At 37.5% G+C, this 16,179-nt stretch overlaps 1 protein-coding gene across 1 annotated transcript in view; it reads right to left on the reverse strand.

The window, feature by feature from the left end:
• Positions 1–756: 756 nt before the first annotated feature.
• The window catches only part of Ddx6 (DEAD (Asp-Glu-Ala-Asp) box helicase 6), a gene marked incomplete at its 5' end in the record, with an annotated part of 34,638 nt that continues 19,215 nt past the window's right edge, over positions 757–16,179 (reverse strand). Inside the window, 7 exon segments of the mRNA XM_013511147.1 lie at positions 757–4,913; positions 7,039–7,221; positions 8,120–8,221; positions 11,738–11,801; positions 13,389–13,505; positions 14,472–14,600; positions 15,352–15,474. Of these exon segments, the coding sequence (XP_013366601.1) occupies positions 7,046–7,221; positions 8,120–8,221; positions 11,738–11,801; positions 13,389–13,505; positions 14,472–14,600; positions 15,352–15,474 (711 nt within the window). The 3' untranslated portion in view covers positions 757–4,913; positions 7,039–7,045.

Here is a 16,179-nt window from a genome sequence, read left to right on the forward strand (position 1 = left end):
GTTGACAACTATCCTTCCTCCACCCGTCTTCGCAATTGTTGAACAAAACTGTTGTGTACACTTATCTCTAGACTTTCACAAGTCTATCCTCTGCCAGTATCATACTGACTACTGTAGCCTTGGTGAGTCTTCAAATCAGGTAACCCTCCAATTCTCTTCTTAGCATTAAGGCAGTTTGCCTTCCACATAGTTCAGGGTTAATCAACTTGTAAGTATCCACCAAAAAAGCCTGCTGGAATTGGTTGAAAATGTCCTGGTTTTATAGATCAAATTGACAAAACATTTAGTATTGCAATCCATGAACACTGTATTTACTTAAGAAGGTTTAACTTTCATCAGTGTATTTCATGACTTTCTGTATACACTGAGTTTCTTTGGGTGGGAGTGCTAAGGGCAGTGTGTGCAGGTTTCAGCATTTCACTCAATTTGGGTCTTGTGATCTTCTCTGTTTTGTAGTACTGTAATAACTTTGTGGGTGAGTTCAGCTTTACGCCTGGTAACAATTCTGGGAGGTGATGACTAAGGATCTCTCAACATACTGTTAGACCAGTATCTCTCCTTCCCAAATCATTCTTGGTTCTCTTTGGCTAAGAAAACCATCACAAGGAAGTAAGTCATTTATGCTAGATGAAAGAACACTCCTATCTTACTCAACTGAGCCCACAGGAATACTGCTGAAAATGTCTTTACATGAGCAATGGGTTCAGACTCAGTTTTCCAAACACAGCCTATTGTTAAAGACATACAGTACACATGTGGAGTTCCAGTGGGCTTTTATTGAGAAATTAACAAAAATCAAGATTTTTCCAACCATCTTTTGTGAACCTTGTAAAACTCAGCAGACTCTGGTCCATGTACACATACATACAACAGAACACATCCCAACCCAAACAGAGCCCCACTGGAACACTTGCCAATTAACAGAAAGCCAATTTTCTCTTTCCTTAAATATATTCAAAAATTTGAGTTCCCACTGCTCACTTCTCAGTGGAACTGGTCCCTTGTGGCTAGGGACACTGGAATTTTCTCCCGTTTTTAATGAACAAAAATTGTATTTTTAAAGTTTTGTTTCAAAAAAGGGAAGCGACTTTTGTTTTCTCCAGGCACCCCTCCCCAACCACCGGTTAAAACACAGTAGCCTGTATCTTAACAACCCAGCCCTACCCCTCCCTTCCCCTGCCCAGTGTTGTCTACTGCAGAATTGAAATACACTTCTGCTGGAATCTGTCAGCTGTGGAAGGGCAAGGTCCAGGTGCCAGGCGAGCTCCCTCTGACACCTCATGAACTGGGACAACCTTTGGACACGTAACTCTTTACCCCAAAGATGAGTTTGAAGATTTTCTTTTGGAGTTAAAAAAAAAATCTTTATGGGTATAAAGTCAAACTACAAAGTCACAAAAATCCACATTAAGTTCACCAAAAAGCTGACTTACTTCAGCTCCCATGAGGTCAATAATTTTGCCTGACAAAGACATTTGGCAAGAAAATGATTCCACAACAATTTTAAAGGTACGTAAGACAGTTGAAAAAGACATAGCAAATTAAAATAACATGGCTTAATTCCCAAGAAATTTATTTCATCTTTTTGTTACTCATCTAGTAGGTCAGGAGTGTGGCTAAAGGCAGTTTCCGATGAGGTTATGAGCTTCCACAGTGTTTCTAAATCCTTAGTGCAGACACCCTCCCTTTTGGGGGCACAGTACCCTCCCTCCCCCCCTTATTAAAAAAAAAATAAATCAAGTGATCAGAATGAGATGTTCTGATTTCAACCACCTACACTCAAGGCTTTGTGCTGAGTTATCTTGTTCTAACTATGATGGTATCAAACACAAAGCAAGTGACAAAGGAAAGATGCTCCCATCTCATTCTGAAAAGAAATACTGATAACCATCTACCCACCCCCCCAACCTTTGGTTATAACCCAATGGGATAACCCAATGTTACGGATGCTGGGACCAACTTGAAAATAATTCAGAAATATATTTAAGTTTTCCTCTTTCTTACTTCTTCCCAAGAATGATCTTTTAGGATAAACTTAGTCCACTAAGTGAAAGGCAGTAATTTCTTATACTTTCACAACATGAGTTGGACATAGTTTTAATATAGGGACTGGTTCTCATCTAAATGAACCGCTGCAGGGAAAATATAACATTATTTAAAAACAAACCCAATATTACAAAGAATCTGAAGACAATGTCCAATTGCAACAATTCTCCTTGAGGGGAGAAAAAAAAAGAAAAAAAAAAAGAAAAAGAAAAAAGACTAGGACTGACCTAGTCTTTAGAGCATCTTTCCATTTAACAATTCCTATTCGAGTTAAGCACCAGAACCAGACAGCTGCCTCATTAAATGTCAGCGTCCAATCCTGGTGTCCCAGATAGTTTTAAGTGCCACTCCTCATCAGAGGCTGTACTTCAGTAATACTTTCTATTTTAATTCTGTGCTTTAAGAGGGACCCACAGGCATGTGGCACCCGGCAGAGCAGCCTAAGGTCGACAAAAAGACTGCACTTGCCCACTTTTTAGCAAGATATAAAATCACATTTACACTGTTCTTGTTTTACATGAGCGATCCCTCTTACCTCACCAGAGGTGGGGGAGAAAGAGCTGCATCAGTACAAGGGCAAGATCTGTTTGTTGGTCAAAAGGTGACACCTTTTAAGTTCCCACCCCCACCCTTCCCTGGAAAAAGACACTTAATGTCCTTAATTAGGATTTGTATTTAGTAACCAACATTGGATATACCACTTGGGATTCCAAAGAAATTAACTTGCTTTTTTTTGGGTTTGTACTGTGCAGCTCTTGCTACAGTTAAGGAGTCAGGGCTATGTCTGATCAGGAGGCATCTGTAGGATTTTGATCCTCAAGGAATTTTGGGTGACTTGCAAACAGTTTTGCTTAGAACTAGGCAGAGTCAAAAAAGCAACTTCAAATAATTATTTCTTTATCCAGATGAGTTAAGCATGAAAGCAAATGCAGGATTTATCTTATAATATTTTAGGGTTTTGAGAAACAACAGAGTATGGAAGTAATTTTTTTCAATTTTGTGTTTTGCTTTTTTCTCCCTAGATGACTCCTGATTGACCTAGTATACTGGGTTAAAAGGGGATTAAAAACATTAAAAAAAAAAAAAAAGTTCACTGGTTTTGATTCATCTCACTCCTTTTGCCTGGAGATCAGGCCAAACATCAAGCATGTTGGGAGGGGCACAATTCAAAGCAACACTATTGACTGTTAAGCATCTGCCAGCAATTTACAACGCAAAATGACAGGTAAAGATTCGTGTCAACAACGCAAGAGGATGGTAAGCAGCTTTCTGTAGCATGAAAGTTAACAGCTCTTGGGGTTGCCCATTCCTGCAAGTTTATGTATCAAGATAGGCAGAGGGCAACACATTTACAACACTACAAGAGATGACCCACAGAAAATTAAGTTCCAGAACTGCTAACACTGCCAAAGCTGGTACTGGTTAAATATTCTGAAATGCAAACCCATGCTTTATACATATTCTGCTCAGCGATGCTGCCACTCAACTGAATTCTCATACTGCAAAGTAGATTAATCTTTGCTCCCTTCTGCAGTTTGAGAAAGTTCCTCAAACTTTTAGAAAAGGAGATGCAGTACCAGAGAGCTTCTCAAAAATTCATCTCGATTATACAAATATTCTAGATGAGACAGTGTGGCAGCAAACGGTGCACCCCAGACTTCTAGGTCCCTTTTCTAACACGGGGTCCCCATAGAGGTATGCGCTCTACAGTAAAAGGCCAAAGGACTTCTGAGAATTTAGTGTTGCGGAAAACTGAGCCCCTCTCATCTTGAGCTGCTCCCATAATCACTCTAATCCCTTAATCCCAGCAACCTTCATCCAAAAAAAAATAATATATATATATGTATATATATATATATATATATATGTGAACCCAGAAAAAAAACTTATTTACAAAGTTTATACAAGTATACACACCCAATTTTCTATGGGACGCGCTTTGCCAGAGGAAAGAGGGTCAAGGCTCTGACATGTCTACACATCAAGTGCCATACTGCTAATGGAGACGTATGTAAACCAGTCTTTAGTGTTCTGCTATAGAGCACAAAGGCTTGTCATATGGCTCCTGCAATGATAGACTGCTCTTTCCTTTGGGAGCGATGATACATCTACTCAGCCCAGAAGAAATTTTTAGTTGGGATTGTTTTTTTAAATACATGTATTTACAGTGCGGATGAACTGCTGCTGCATGTCAACTCCTCCACATAAAGAAAACAAAAATGGTGTTTAACATTACTAGTAAGTTTCCTCTTCCAGCCCTGGGCTTGAGTAATGGGTAGAAAGGGAAGAGACTTCACCGTGAAACTAAAACAAACAGACAAAAATTTTTTAAAAAGAAAGGGGGAAAAAAATGAAAATTATTTTGTTGATTCCTTGGGCTGTGTCTAAAAGATGATATTCTGCATGGTCTCATAGCATAAGGCACTTCGCACAAATAAGTAATAAGCTCTTCAGGCTTAAAAAACGGATGAGTAATCAGGGAGAAGTTGAAATGCACTCAAGAGTCAGCTGTTGGAGAATTTTGAAATTGTAGACAAGCTTGTGTGTTCATCAATATTCTTCTCTTCTTAGGGTTTCTCCCCTTCTCTTCTTTTCCTCCTTCCTTGTCCCCTTTCCCCAGAAAACATTTTTTAAAAACCAGCAGTTAGTGCAACTAATGTTCAGTCAGCACACAGTGCAAACAAGTGGAACAAAAAAGGTATATTCCTTCTTTTCAGTTTTCTCTTCACCAGTTAAAAAAGAAAAATGTCTGAGCTCTTTTAAGTCTTCATAGTTTCAAAATAAAAGATGAAAAACCCACAAAGAGAAGAGCACCCCCCAAAAAAGATGTGACAGATCCAAAGGAGCCTTCTGTAGTTTGTCAAAGCCTATAGAAAAGAAAGCTACAATTAGTATCCGTGAAGGTAATAAACCCACTATATGTATGTTTTCACAATCTTCACCCAAATGTTCTAGTAGTTTCCACTGAGCCTTTATCACTACAGAATCCATTGGTTACAATAGAGGAAATTTCTCCTAGGCAACCCTGTGATAGAATGAGATTCTCAAATTCTAGGGACTGGTAGCTCTCATTCATAACTAACTATTTATTTATTTTTGTCTTTTTGAGACAGGGTCTTGCTATGCGGTTCAGGCTGGCCTTGAGCTCGCTTTGTAGCCCAGGCTGGTCTCGAACTCACAACAATCCTCCTGCCTCAGCCTCCCAAGTGAATGCTGGGATTACAGGCATGTGTCACCACGCCTGGTTCACTTATAACAATTTAACTGAGGGGGAGAAGTGTTTGTTTTACATGAAATGAATGATCTGCCAAAGTACTGGCAAATACATGGTTTTGTTTGTCCAAGGGTTTTGTGTTTTATATTTATCTTAGGAAAAATGGTTAAAATGGAGTCATTTGAAAATTCTCTAAGCTACAGCAATAGACCAAAACATTTACTGTAATTTGGAGACTATCATCTGTAAACTAAACCAGAATTTTCTCAGGGAACACTGAAATAGCCTATATTGCTGCATGCTGAACCTTGTTTTAGGCATTTCTGCTTTTTAATTTTTTTTTTTTTTTTGCGGTACCAGGGATTGAACTCGGGACCTTGCGCTTGCCAGGCAGGCACGTATGCCACTGAGTTATATCCCCAGCCCCTTGCTTTTTAATTTTTGGATTGAACCCAGGGCCTCATGGATGCATTTCACCACTGAGCTGTATCTCCAGTCCTTTTTTATTTTTTTGAGATAGGGTCTTGCTAAGCTGCCCAGGTTGCCCTTGAACTCTCAATTCTCCTGCATACCTCATCCTGAGTAGTAGGGACTGTGTGTGTCACTGTGCTCAGTCTGCATGTCTAACCAGAGCCCAAGAGTCATCAAAGATGAAAGAAGCCAGGTATGGTAGACATTTGCACCCCCAGCTACTGAGAAGACGCAGGCAGAAGGCAAGCGCAAAAATGGGCGACTTGGCAAGACTGTCTCAAAACAGAAGTGGCTGGAGATGTTGCTCAGTGATGAGTACACATAGGGTTGAATCTCCAGTACTATATACTCTCTACCTCTATGAAGAGGACGAAGCGAGGTGTGTGGATAATCAGACTGGGTACTTACCCAGACTGCATCCTCATAACCTCATTATACCTTTGGGACTAGGTATTAGAGGCAATATTATCCAATTTATTAATGCATCCAACAGAAGCATTCTAAAAACAGAGATGACTTTAGAGGAGATAAAAGAAAAAAGGAAGAGCAGAAGTATTTTCTTCCTTTTTTTTTTTTTGGTCTTTTTGAGACAGGACTTCTGTTGACTTTAAACGTTGCCTGGTGCGCCTTTTTTTTTTTTTTTTTTTTTGGTTTTTCTCCGGTACCGGGAACCGAACTCACGACCTTGCACTTGCCAGGCAGGCGCTTTCGCCGCTGAGCTAAATCCCCAGCCCCTTTGAGCTCACTTTGTAGCATGGCTGGTCTTAAAGGCATGGAACACCATGCCCGGCTCAGCAGAAAGTATTTTCACACTCAAATTGCCACCACAGGTTCTTTTTACTTTCATCACTGTGGGAGCCCCAATTTGTCTGAAGTATTGCTCACCTACCACATTAAACAGGAAACTGCATTCCAGAACACAATTACCATACAGCAATACCTTGTTTTATAAACTTAATTCTTTCCATGATTCTATCATAAACCAAACTGGACAAGAACTGAATCAAGTTCAATGGTTATGGTCAATGTTGACTGTATGGGGAAATCTGAATCAGCTCTTGTTGAATTTGGTTTGCAGCCAGAACTGTTAATAGAATTAAGTTGGTGAACTGGGTATCACTTGTGTTCTCTAATGATACCAATCCCTCACAGAAGAGATGTCTGCTACTTACTGTCTGTCACTTATGCCAATGGGTATTTTACCATATATTGCTATTATATATGGCAGGAAATACAATTTCCCCCAGGAAAGAGACGGTTTCTTTCCTTTAAAAGCTTCAGTGACTTCACTGTTATCAGGTACATACATGCTTGTTAAGGTTTTTCATCTTCTACAGGCTCGCTGTGGTACTCTGCCACATACAGGCTCTTGTCAATGTTGCTTGGGATAGGTTTAATTTCTGTTCCCAGCTGCTCCTCAATACTTTTCAGGTTGAAGCGATCATCATATGTGATCAAGTTGATGGCTAAGCCAAGATGACCAAAGCGACCTGAAGAAAAATGTGTTCAATAGCTTAAAAAATGAGTTAAACTTTAAAAATCAACACGTACATGCAAGCCTGTAAGTGACAAAAGCACAGAGGATTATTCTCTTCAGTGCCATCCTGAAAGTAAGAAAATACTTTTTATGGTCTGCTTACACGTAATTACCCTCCAGCTTCAGATTTTACAACACAAAGTAGTACAGTTTGCTTCCTGTTTTCATAGGATCTACATCAGTGGATTTTACCAACTGCAGATAGAAAATAATATATGGAAAGAATTTCTGTTGTACTTAACATATGTATCTATCTTTTCTGGTATTCCCTAAACAACAGAGTACAATAACTACAATGGCTACTATAATAACTTGTTACACCGTATCCTTATTGTTAGGTATTATAAGTAAGCTAGAGATGATTTGTCAATACACAGGATGATACACATGGGTTATATGCAAATGAGACTCAAGCATCCACAGACCTTGATATCTGCAGGGAGTTTTGGAACCAATCTACTGTGGGTACTGAGGAACAGCTATAGTTTATTTTTCCTTTTTATTTCTCTCTTCTGATGGCGCTGGGAATGGGAACTAAGTCCTGTGCATGTTATGCAAGTGCCCCACCACTGAGCTATATCCTCAGCCCTATTTTACTTTACTCAAATGATTAAATGGATGTTCACTTGTATCAAGTTACCAAAATACACACAGTGAACAGTTTGAGATCAGCCTGGACTACACAGTGAGATCCTGCCTCAAAAAAAAAAAAAAAAAAAAAGTCATAAAAATGAAACTGAATTAGTTAATAATTCACTGCTTGCACTAGTATATTGATTTTAAAAAGAACAAAACTTAGTAATTATACTTTTACAAAACTTCCATAAGACTAGGCCCTTTCTTTTCCTTACCTGATCTTCCAATACGATGAAGATAGGTCTCTGCCAGCTTTGGGAAGTCAAAGTTTATTACCACATTCACAGCTTGTATATCAATACCTCGGGTAAACAGATCTTAAAAAAAAAAACAAAAAACAAATTTTTTATTACATTTTTAGATTTAGACATGCCTTTTGGTACAATACTTAAAAAAAAAAAAAAAAAAAAAGTACTGAGGATCAAACCCAGAGCCTTTATACTGAGCTGTATCAACAGACCTTTTAAAATTCAGACAGGTCAGGGATATAGCTCAGCAGCACAGTGACTGCTTGGCAAGTGCAAGGTCCTGAGTTTGAGTCCCACTAACGAACAAACAAATAAAATAAAAGTTAAAAAAATAAAATAAAATAAAATTGAGACAGGACTTGCTAAGCTTCCCAGGTGGGGCCTGGACTTGTGATCCTCCTACTTCAGCCTCCCAGAATGCTAGCATTACAAGTATGCAATACCATGCCTCGTCTTCAATACTTTTATTTACATTTAAAAATTATCACAGGTTTGAAATATTTTAAAAATCATACAGAGCCTCAATACTTTTAGCATTACCTTTCATTTACTTTATCAGATACAAATTTCTGCTCACAATCTTTTACAAGCCCTGTAACAAACCAAGTTTTAAAAAATGGTAGTACATAACTGTGCAAATGCAGAAAGATACCATGACTGGCAAACTATAAACAAATAAATGGGTATCAAGAGTAACCATGAAGGGGCTGGGGATTTAGCTCAGCAGCACAGCGCCTGCCTGGCAAGCACAAGGTCGTGAGTTCGATTCCCAGTACGGGGCGGGGGGGAGAGTAACCATGAATTTTTTTTCAAGGCCAGTGTGAACTACATAGCAAGACTGACTCAAAACATGAAACAATAAAAAGAACACTTTGAATTTTTTACTATTCATATCTCATATATGTAAATCGTTACTTGTTACTTCCTTATGAGTTTGGCCCAAATAAAGTATTATTCCAAAATAACCTTGTCTTTTCATTTATATATTGTCTAAGGATACTTTTGAGCTACCATGACAGAACTGAATACATGTTAAAAAATACTGTGTGGAGTATAAACTCTTAAAATATTTACTATCTGACACTTCACAGAAAAAGTGTGCAAGCTTTGCCTTTATGTTACCTTTTATGTAAGTTCATTTATACATTCTGGACACCATGTCATATAGCATTTATTTAATGACATTATATAACTTCTGAAAAACCAGAAAGGAGAATTACCACTTCAAACTTATCTGAGGGCAACGCTGGAAGGAATGATTAAAAATAAATCAATTAACTAATGTAACAATTCATACCAATGTGCAAGCACAGTACTATTACGTACTAAGAACTTTTCTGGATAGCAGGCATTGAACTGATGGTCTCAACTTATTTTTTGTGCTGGAGATCAAACCTAGTGCCTTGTGCACGCAGGCAAGCCCTGTAACACTGAGCTATCTCCCCCAACTTTCTTTTCTTAAAGGATAAAAATTCACTCTCTAATAGAGGACTGCCTGATGACAAATAGCCCTTCTTATTTCCTATACATTTTGGGGGGGGGGGTCTTCTTGAGAGAGGGTCTCACTATGCAATTTAGGCTGGCCTTTAGCTCACTTTGTAGCGTAGGCTGGTCTTGAACTTGCAACAATCCTTCTGCCTCAGCCTCCCAAGTGCTGGGATTACAGGCATGCACCACCACGCCTGCCTTCCTGTACATTTTGAATTTGACTAAATATTCAAAATATTTCACTGATAAACTATATCCTTCAGATAATGGGTTCCACAAGTGCAAAGAAAATACATACCATATGTTATAAATATAAAATATGTATTATACACAAGTATTTTACAATTTATATATACATGTGTTTAAAATATAAAATTCAAGTATTTTTGTAACATCTAGTTGTTTGTAGAGAGTAAACGTGTTAAATATCAGTAAGTCTATGTTAAATGAACTACAACATATTTAATTTATAAGGTACCTCCACTATACAGAAGAAAAAATAGCATAAAAGAAAACACAACTTGCCTGAGGTCATAATTAAAGGTTAAAAAAATGAGGATTTGGAATCTAACCTTAAAAATCCTAGGTGCCTAGTATCTTTTCTACTACACCAAATATAGTTCACAAACTTCAACATACTTCAACAAACTTCAACATTAGCAGATTAGGCCTGCTAATAAAGTAAAAGTGAATGTATATGGTCACAGCTCAACTATAATTTCAGATGTAGGACAGAGAAACAAGATGAAGTTATGAGTCATCTTTTTTAGTCATTTTCTGTCTCCCCTCCCCTCACCGGTACCAGCAATCGAACTCATAATTGTGCACTTGCCAGGCAGGCGCTGTGCTGCTGAGCTAAATCCCCAGACCCCTTTTTCAGTCATTTTCCTGATTTCTTTTTTGTGGTGCTAGGGATCCAACCCAGGGTCCCACAAAAGCTAGTCATAAGTTCTACCACTGAGTCCTTTGATTCTTTTTTTTTTTTTTTTGGTCTTTTTGAGACAGGGTCTCGCTATGCAGTTCAGGCTGGCCTTGAGCTCACTTTGTAGCCCAGGCTGGTCTTGAACTCCCAACGATCCTCCTACCTCAGCCTCCCAAGTGCTGGGTTTACAGGTGTGCACCACCATGCCCGGTGATTATTTTTATTTTTAGTTTGTTTCCGGTACCGGGAATTGAACTCATGACCTCGTGCTTGCCAGGCAGGCGCTGTGACACTGAGCTAAATCCCCAGCCCCAAAACTTTCACCATAAAGTAATTTTTTTTTTTGGTACTGGAAATCGAACTCAAGACCTTGCGCTGGGGCAGGCACTTATGCCACTTTGATTCTTAAGAACTGAAATTCTGCTAGAAAAATATTAAGAACAGTCATGTATGTACCACTTGTGGTTCAAGCTGCCCAACAGGAAGACATATGAATTATGGCCCTGTCATGAACTTGTGTAAAATCCTTCTCTGTGTCATGGTTTAATGGGTATATACACATGCAAAAATACATCAAATAATATACTTCAGAATAAATAACTCCAAATTCTCTTTCCACAGAAACCTAGATTATTAATCTCATACCAGTAAGATTACATTTCCAGTATAAAAGATGCAGGGTTATGAATCCATTTGCTTTGTCTGATCTGACTCCCACCCCAACTAGTCTACTTCTGGGGAGAAAAAAAAAAGTTCTAAAACATAGGCAGTGTCTTAGTATAATTCACTTTGTGTAGCTCCTTTTTTTGTGGGGGGGGCGGTGTCTTTTTTTAAGACAGGGTTTCACTATGCAGTTCAGGCTGGCCTCAAACTCACAGCGATCCTCCTGTCTCAAGTTTCCTGAGAGCTTATGTATAGCTCATTCTTCTATGCTAAAACTATTCAGAAAACACAAATTGTAAAATCAGTTTAAAAATCCGATTAAGTATGAGGGCAAAAACAAGTCTTCTGCAGATTTGGATAGGGGACCTAATTTTAGGAGTTCATTAGAGTTCAGAAACTCTAAATGTGGCAATAGAGTGTGCTGGACTATGTCACAGGTTGCACTATGTGATACAAAGAAAGCAACCCAGAAGTAGAGAGAAAAACAACGGGTACAATACAAAGATACTTACCAGTGCAAACAAGATTGCGGCATAAGCCATTTCGGAAATCATGAAATACACGATTTCGATGTTCCTAGAAGAAAACAATATATGACATTTGATTAAAACATATATAGCACAGAACTGTCATTGTTTTTCCTATCCAAGCATTTCTTTATACCCCCAATCTGTCTATACATATGATACAGGACTTTAACCTTCTTTTAAAACTAAATGTAGGGCCGGGGATATAGCTCAGGGGCAAAGCACCTGCCTGGCAAACACAAGGTCGTGAGTTCAATTTCCGTTACAAAAGACTGCTTAAAAAAAAAAAACCCCAAACATAAATTCTTAATCTATTGGTTAGTCTACAGAAACTGTTTTCTTATAAAAAGTGTCTTGTCATAGCTTTGAATTATTTTGTTACAACACACTATGAAATTTAGAGACATCCTTTCTTAAGGTAAATAAAAAATAAAAAAATCTGTAGCTTAGCTTAGGGGCCATCTACAGTAGTTCAGCCCTACCCTTAATTTCACTTTCCATCATTTTTCTAGTTAACCTCAGCCTCAAAAAATTACATGGAAAACCCAGAAATAATTCCTAAGTTAAACTGTACACCTTTCTGAGGAGTGTCATGGAATCATACATCTTTCTATCTGGAATAAACCATCCTTTTGTCCACTGCACACGACATATATCTCTTAGCTCTTTTATCAGTTTAACTCACACGGGCATCACCATGCTTGTGTTAAGGAACCCTTATGCGTAGTCCAATGACAACGTCCACATTATTCACCTCTCCTCATCAGGCAGGCACAGAATCATCTTACATCATCACAAAAAGGATAAGTCTTGTACAGTTAAGATTACTTTTAGAGAGCTCACGTTCATTTTATTATAGTAAACTATTCTATTTTATTAACTGTTATTAATCTCTTACTGCACCTAATTTATGAATTAAACCCAGTGTATATACAGGTTTGATATTATTTGCAGCTGCAGGCATATACTGGGAATATTTTGGAACATATCCTCCTTTGATGAGACTTTTAAAGATAAGTTAAAAATCTATAGCAAAGTTTTCTGTAGTAAGTTCTTTATTTGATAATACAAGAAGTCACTAGCCACAGTTATATAACCGAGTACCTGAAATGTATCTGCTTTGATGAAGGAACTAAATTTTTAACCAAGATATAGTACAACAACCACTGATAATTTCCCACCATTTTTGTCTGTAACTCCCTATTATTTGTCTATTTGTTTTCCTGAGAAACTATCTTGAAGATACCAATAGGTAAAATAACAACCACTGATAATGTCGTGCCACTTTGTAATTTGGTGAATCCCCCTACTGCTATGTTGTCCTTTAACTCTTTAAAAACCAAAAAAACCCCCAAAAAACTCTAATTTTTAACTTTCCTTCATTTTAACTAAATCGTAACAAATGGCTGTGATTAAACAGTACAAATCTAAAGATTATCTAGGAAAGGAAGAAAATTAAATTTCACTTTTTGTATCACTCTTTATTGCTCACAAAGTACTCATTCATGTATTGTTTTCACTCTTCCTAACAAACTTGTAAGGTACAAATATGTACTATTACCCCTATTTTTAGACAATTAAACCCCAAGGAATTAGCTAAAAGATTTTAAAGACCAGTTCCTTCTTTTCTACTCACCTGCCTCATTTTAGCATGAATATAGAAGCACGAATAACCCAGTTGAGAAATCTTCTTGGCTAGCAATTCAACTCGCTGAGAGGAGTTACAGAAAATGATCGACTGGTTTATCTGAAGCTGAGTACAGGAAAAACAAAAACAAAACAAAAAAACCTTTATGTATCTTGCCAAATTTTAAAATATTAACTGGCAAACAAGGAATGCTAAAGACAGTCTAGAATACTGTGGTAGGAGAGATATGGAAGGCTATAAAACCTTTAAATATGACTTAATATCTACAGAAAATGATGTATACTTTATTACAGATGTGTTTCATAAGGGCCACATAATTGCCAATGAATAAAACACAGTTGATTCTCATTATACACAGTAGTATGTTCTATAAAGTCACTGCAAACACCTACGTAGTAAATATAGAAACATGGCTTCTAGGGAAAAACACAGTAGATTCCTGTGAGCTTTTGGTCAGTCTTTTTAATCAACAGCTCCATACATAATCTATGTGTGTTTCTGTTTTAAGATATCTTAATACATTCATAGCCCAAACCACTCTAACTCATGTCTGCAAAAAACATACAAAATACATCTTCTCTGCAAGGCTCGTCAGTCTTGTCTTTAGAAGCAATGAGCAATACTTCAACACCATGTGTAGAAACCATTTTCAACAGTGAAATCTTCAAAAAGAGGTACGTAAGTCTGAAAAACTTGGCATCCAATACTACTGTGAAAACACTTGTTCACCATACGAGAATCAAAAACAAGAAAGGAAAATGTCATCTTCTTTGACCTCATTTGGGGAATAGGCAAGTCAAGTGAGTCAGAATTTCTGCTATATCGCACATGTTCACAAATGACTGAAAATGACAAGCAGGCAGAATAAATACAGAAACTGAATAATGAGGATCAATTTTAATTAAGGTTAAATTATTTTAGAATAAAATTAAAGCATCAATTATACAAATAAACTGAAGCTGCCTTTTAGGAAATAATACTTTTTTTAACTGTAAAGATTATGAGAAAATGGATATAAGTCTGTTTTATTGGGATTAAGTGATGAATGATCAGCAGCAGAGAACTACTTACCCTGGAGAAAAGTGTGTTGAGGCAGTGTACTTTTTGGCGCTCAGTTACATATGCGTAGTACTGGGTTACTCCCTTCAACGTTAGTTCCTCCATCAGGTTAATCTCATAGGGTTTCTGCAAATGGGAATTCTGAAAAAAAAAAAAGGAGAAGCCTTATGCCTGAAGCAGAATTTTTTCTATCTTAAGCCCAAAATACATACATTTCTGTCTGATACACTCTTGGTCTAAGAGATGCATCTCTCGTCAAGAAAACAAGTTATATGAAAAACAAATTACTGTTAAGATGTAACATCTCAGATTCAAAAATGCAGCTACATTATTCTGTGTTCTGTAGGTATTGTTTTGTAGATGCTGTAATCAATTTACACTGCTAGCATCAATTGGCTATGTCATCCTGACACCAAGAGCTAAGCAGAAAAACCAAAAATTCAATCCATTTCTGTTGTAGCTTTTGAAAAAGTGAATGTGCCTGGTGTGGTGGTGCACGCCTGCAATCCCAGCATGTGGGAGGCTCAAGCAGGAGGATTGCTGCAAGTTTGAGGCCAGGCTGGGATACATAGTGAGTTTAAGACCAGCCTGGACTACATGGTGAAACCCTGTTTCATTTAAAAAAAAAAGAAAAAAGAAAAAAGGGCCGGGGACTTAGCTCAGTGGCATAGCACCTGCCTGGCAAGTGCGAGGTCATGAGTTTGATTCCCGGTACCAGAAAAAAACAAAATAAAAAAAGAGTGAATGCACATACAAATCTTAACTGGCAGCTGAAAAAAAAGGCTAAAGACTTTTAAGTAGTTAAAATAAAACTTATGCTCTGATACTAAGATGGAATTATGGATAAAAGGATACTCATAGGCAACAGCGTGGGCTACAGATTTATACTCACCATGAACTTTTGCACACTAAGAGGGAAAGTAGCGGAATATAGTAAAATCTGCCTGTTTTTAGGTAATGTGAGAATAATATCCTCCATTATCTGCACAAAATCCTGTGATAGCAACTTATCTGCCTGTAAGACAAAGAGAAGACAATTTAAAAAACAATGTTGTTTAAAGTCTGGTTAATATAGGGACAAATAAGCATAAGCCATTAAGAATATCCACAGAATGTTACTGATTTACAAACAATAAATTCTCTCCAATACACAGAGTCCAAGAGCCTCAAGACAAATTCTCACTAATTCAGAACGGAAAAAGCCTGTATTACTCATCTTTTAGGGGGAAAAAAAACCTTTAGACCAGTGATGGCAAACTTTTAAAGAGTTTTCAATGAACCAAATGATCCACTGCAGCATGAGTGCCACAGGTTTGCCACCACTATTCTAGACTGATAAAGCCTGTTTCTCTAATGGAATTTTTATCTGATTCCCATTACATTAAGGTTCTGGAGGTCCTGAAGTCAATCTAGTTGGACTGAAATGTCTCCTTTATTCACTAGCTGCTTGTGGATATTACTTAACCATTTTGTACTTCACTTTCCACAGCTATAAAATTGGGCTATCTAAACACCACAATAATTACTTTATGGTACACCTGTACCTTACTGGGTTATTGTAAAAATTAATGAAAAAGTATGTATTTAGTGTTGACACATACTGATAGTAAACGTTAATTACTACTTAAGCCAAACAATACATAGTGGTATGCACAAAATGAGGGTAAGAGACATCTGCTTCTAAAAAATGTATCTGTGAACAGACTTAGAATGAACTTGG

The sequence above is a fragment of the Chinchilla lanigera genome, unplaced genomic scaffold (genome assembly GCF_000276665.1).
Source record: "Chinchilla lanigera isolate Chin_1 unplaced genomic scaffold, ChiLan1.0 scaffold00011, whole genome shotgun sequence".
Lineage (NCBI taxonomy): Eukaryota > Metazoa > Chordata > Mammalia > Rodentia > Chinchillidae > Chinchilla > Chinchilla lanigera.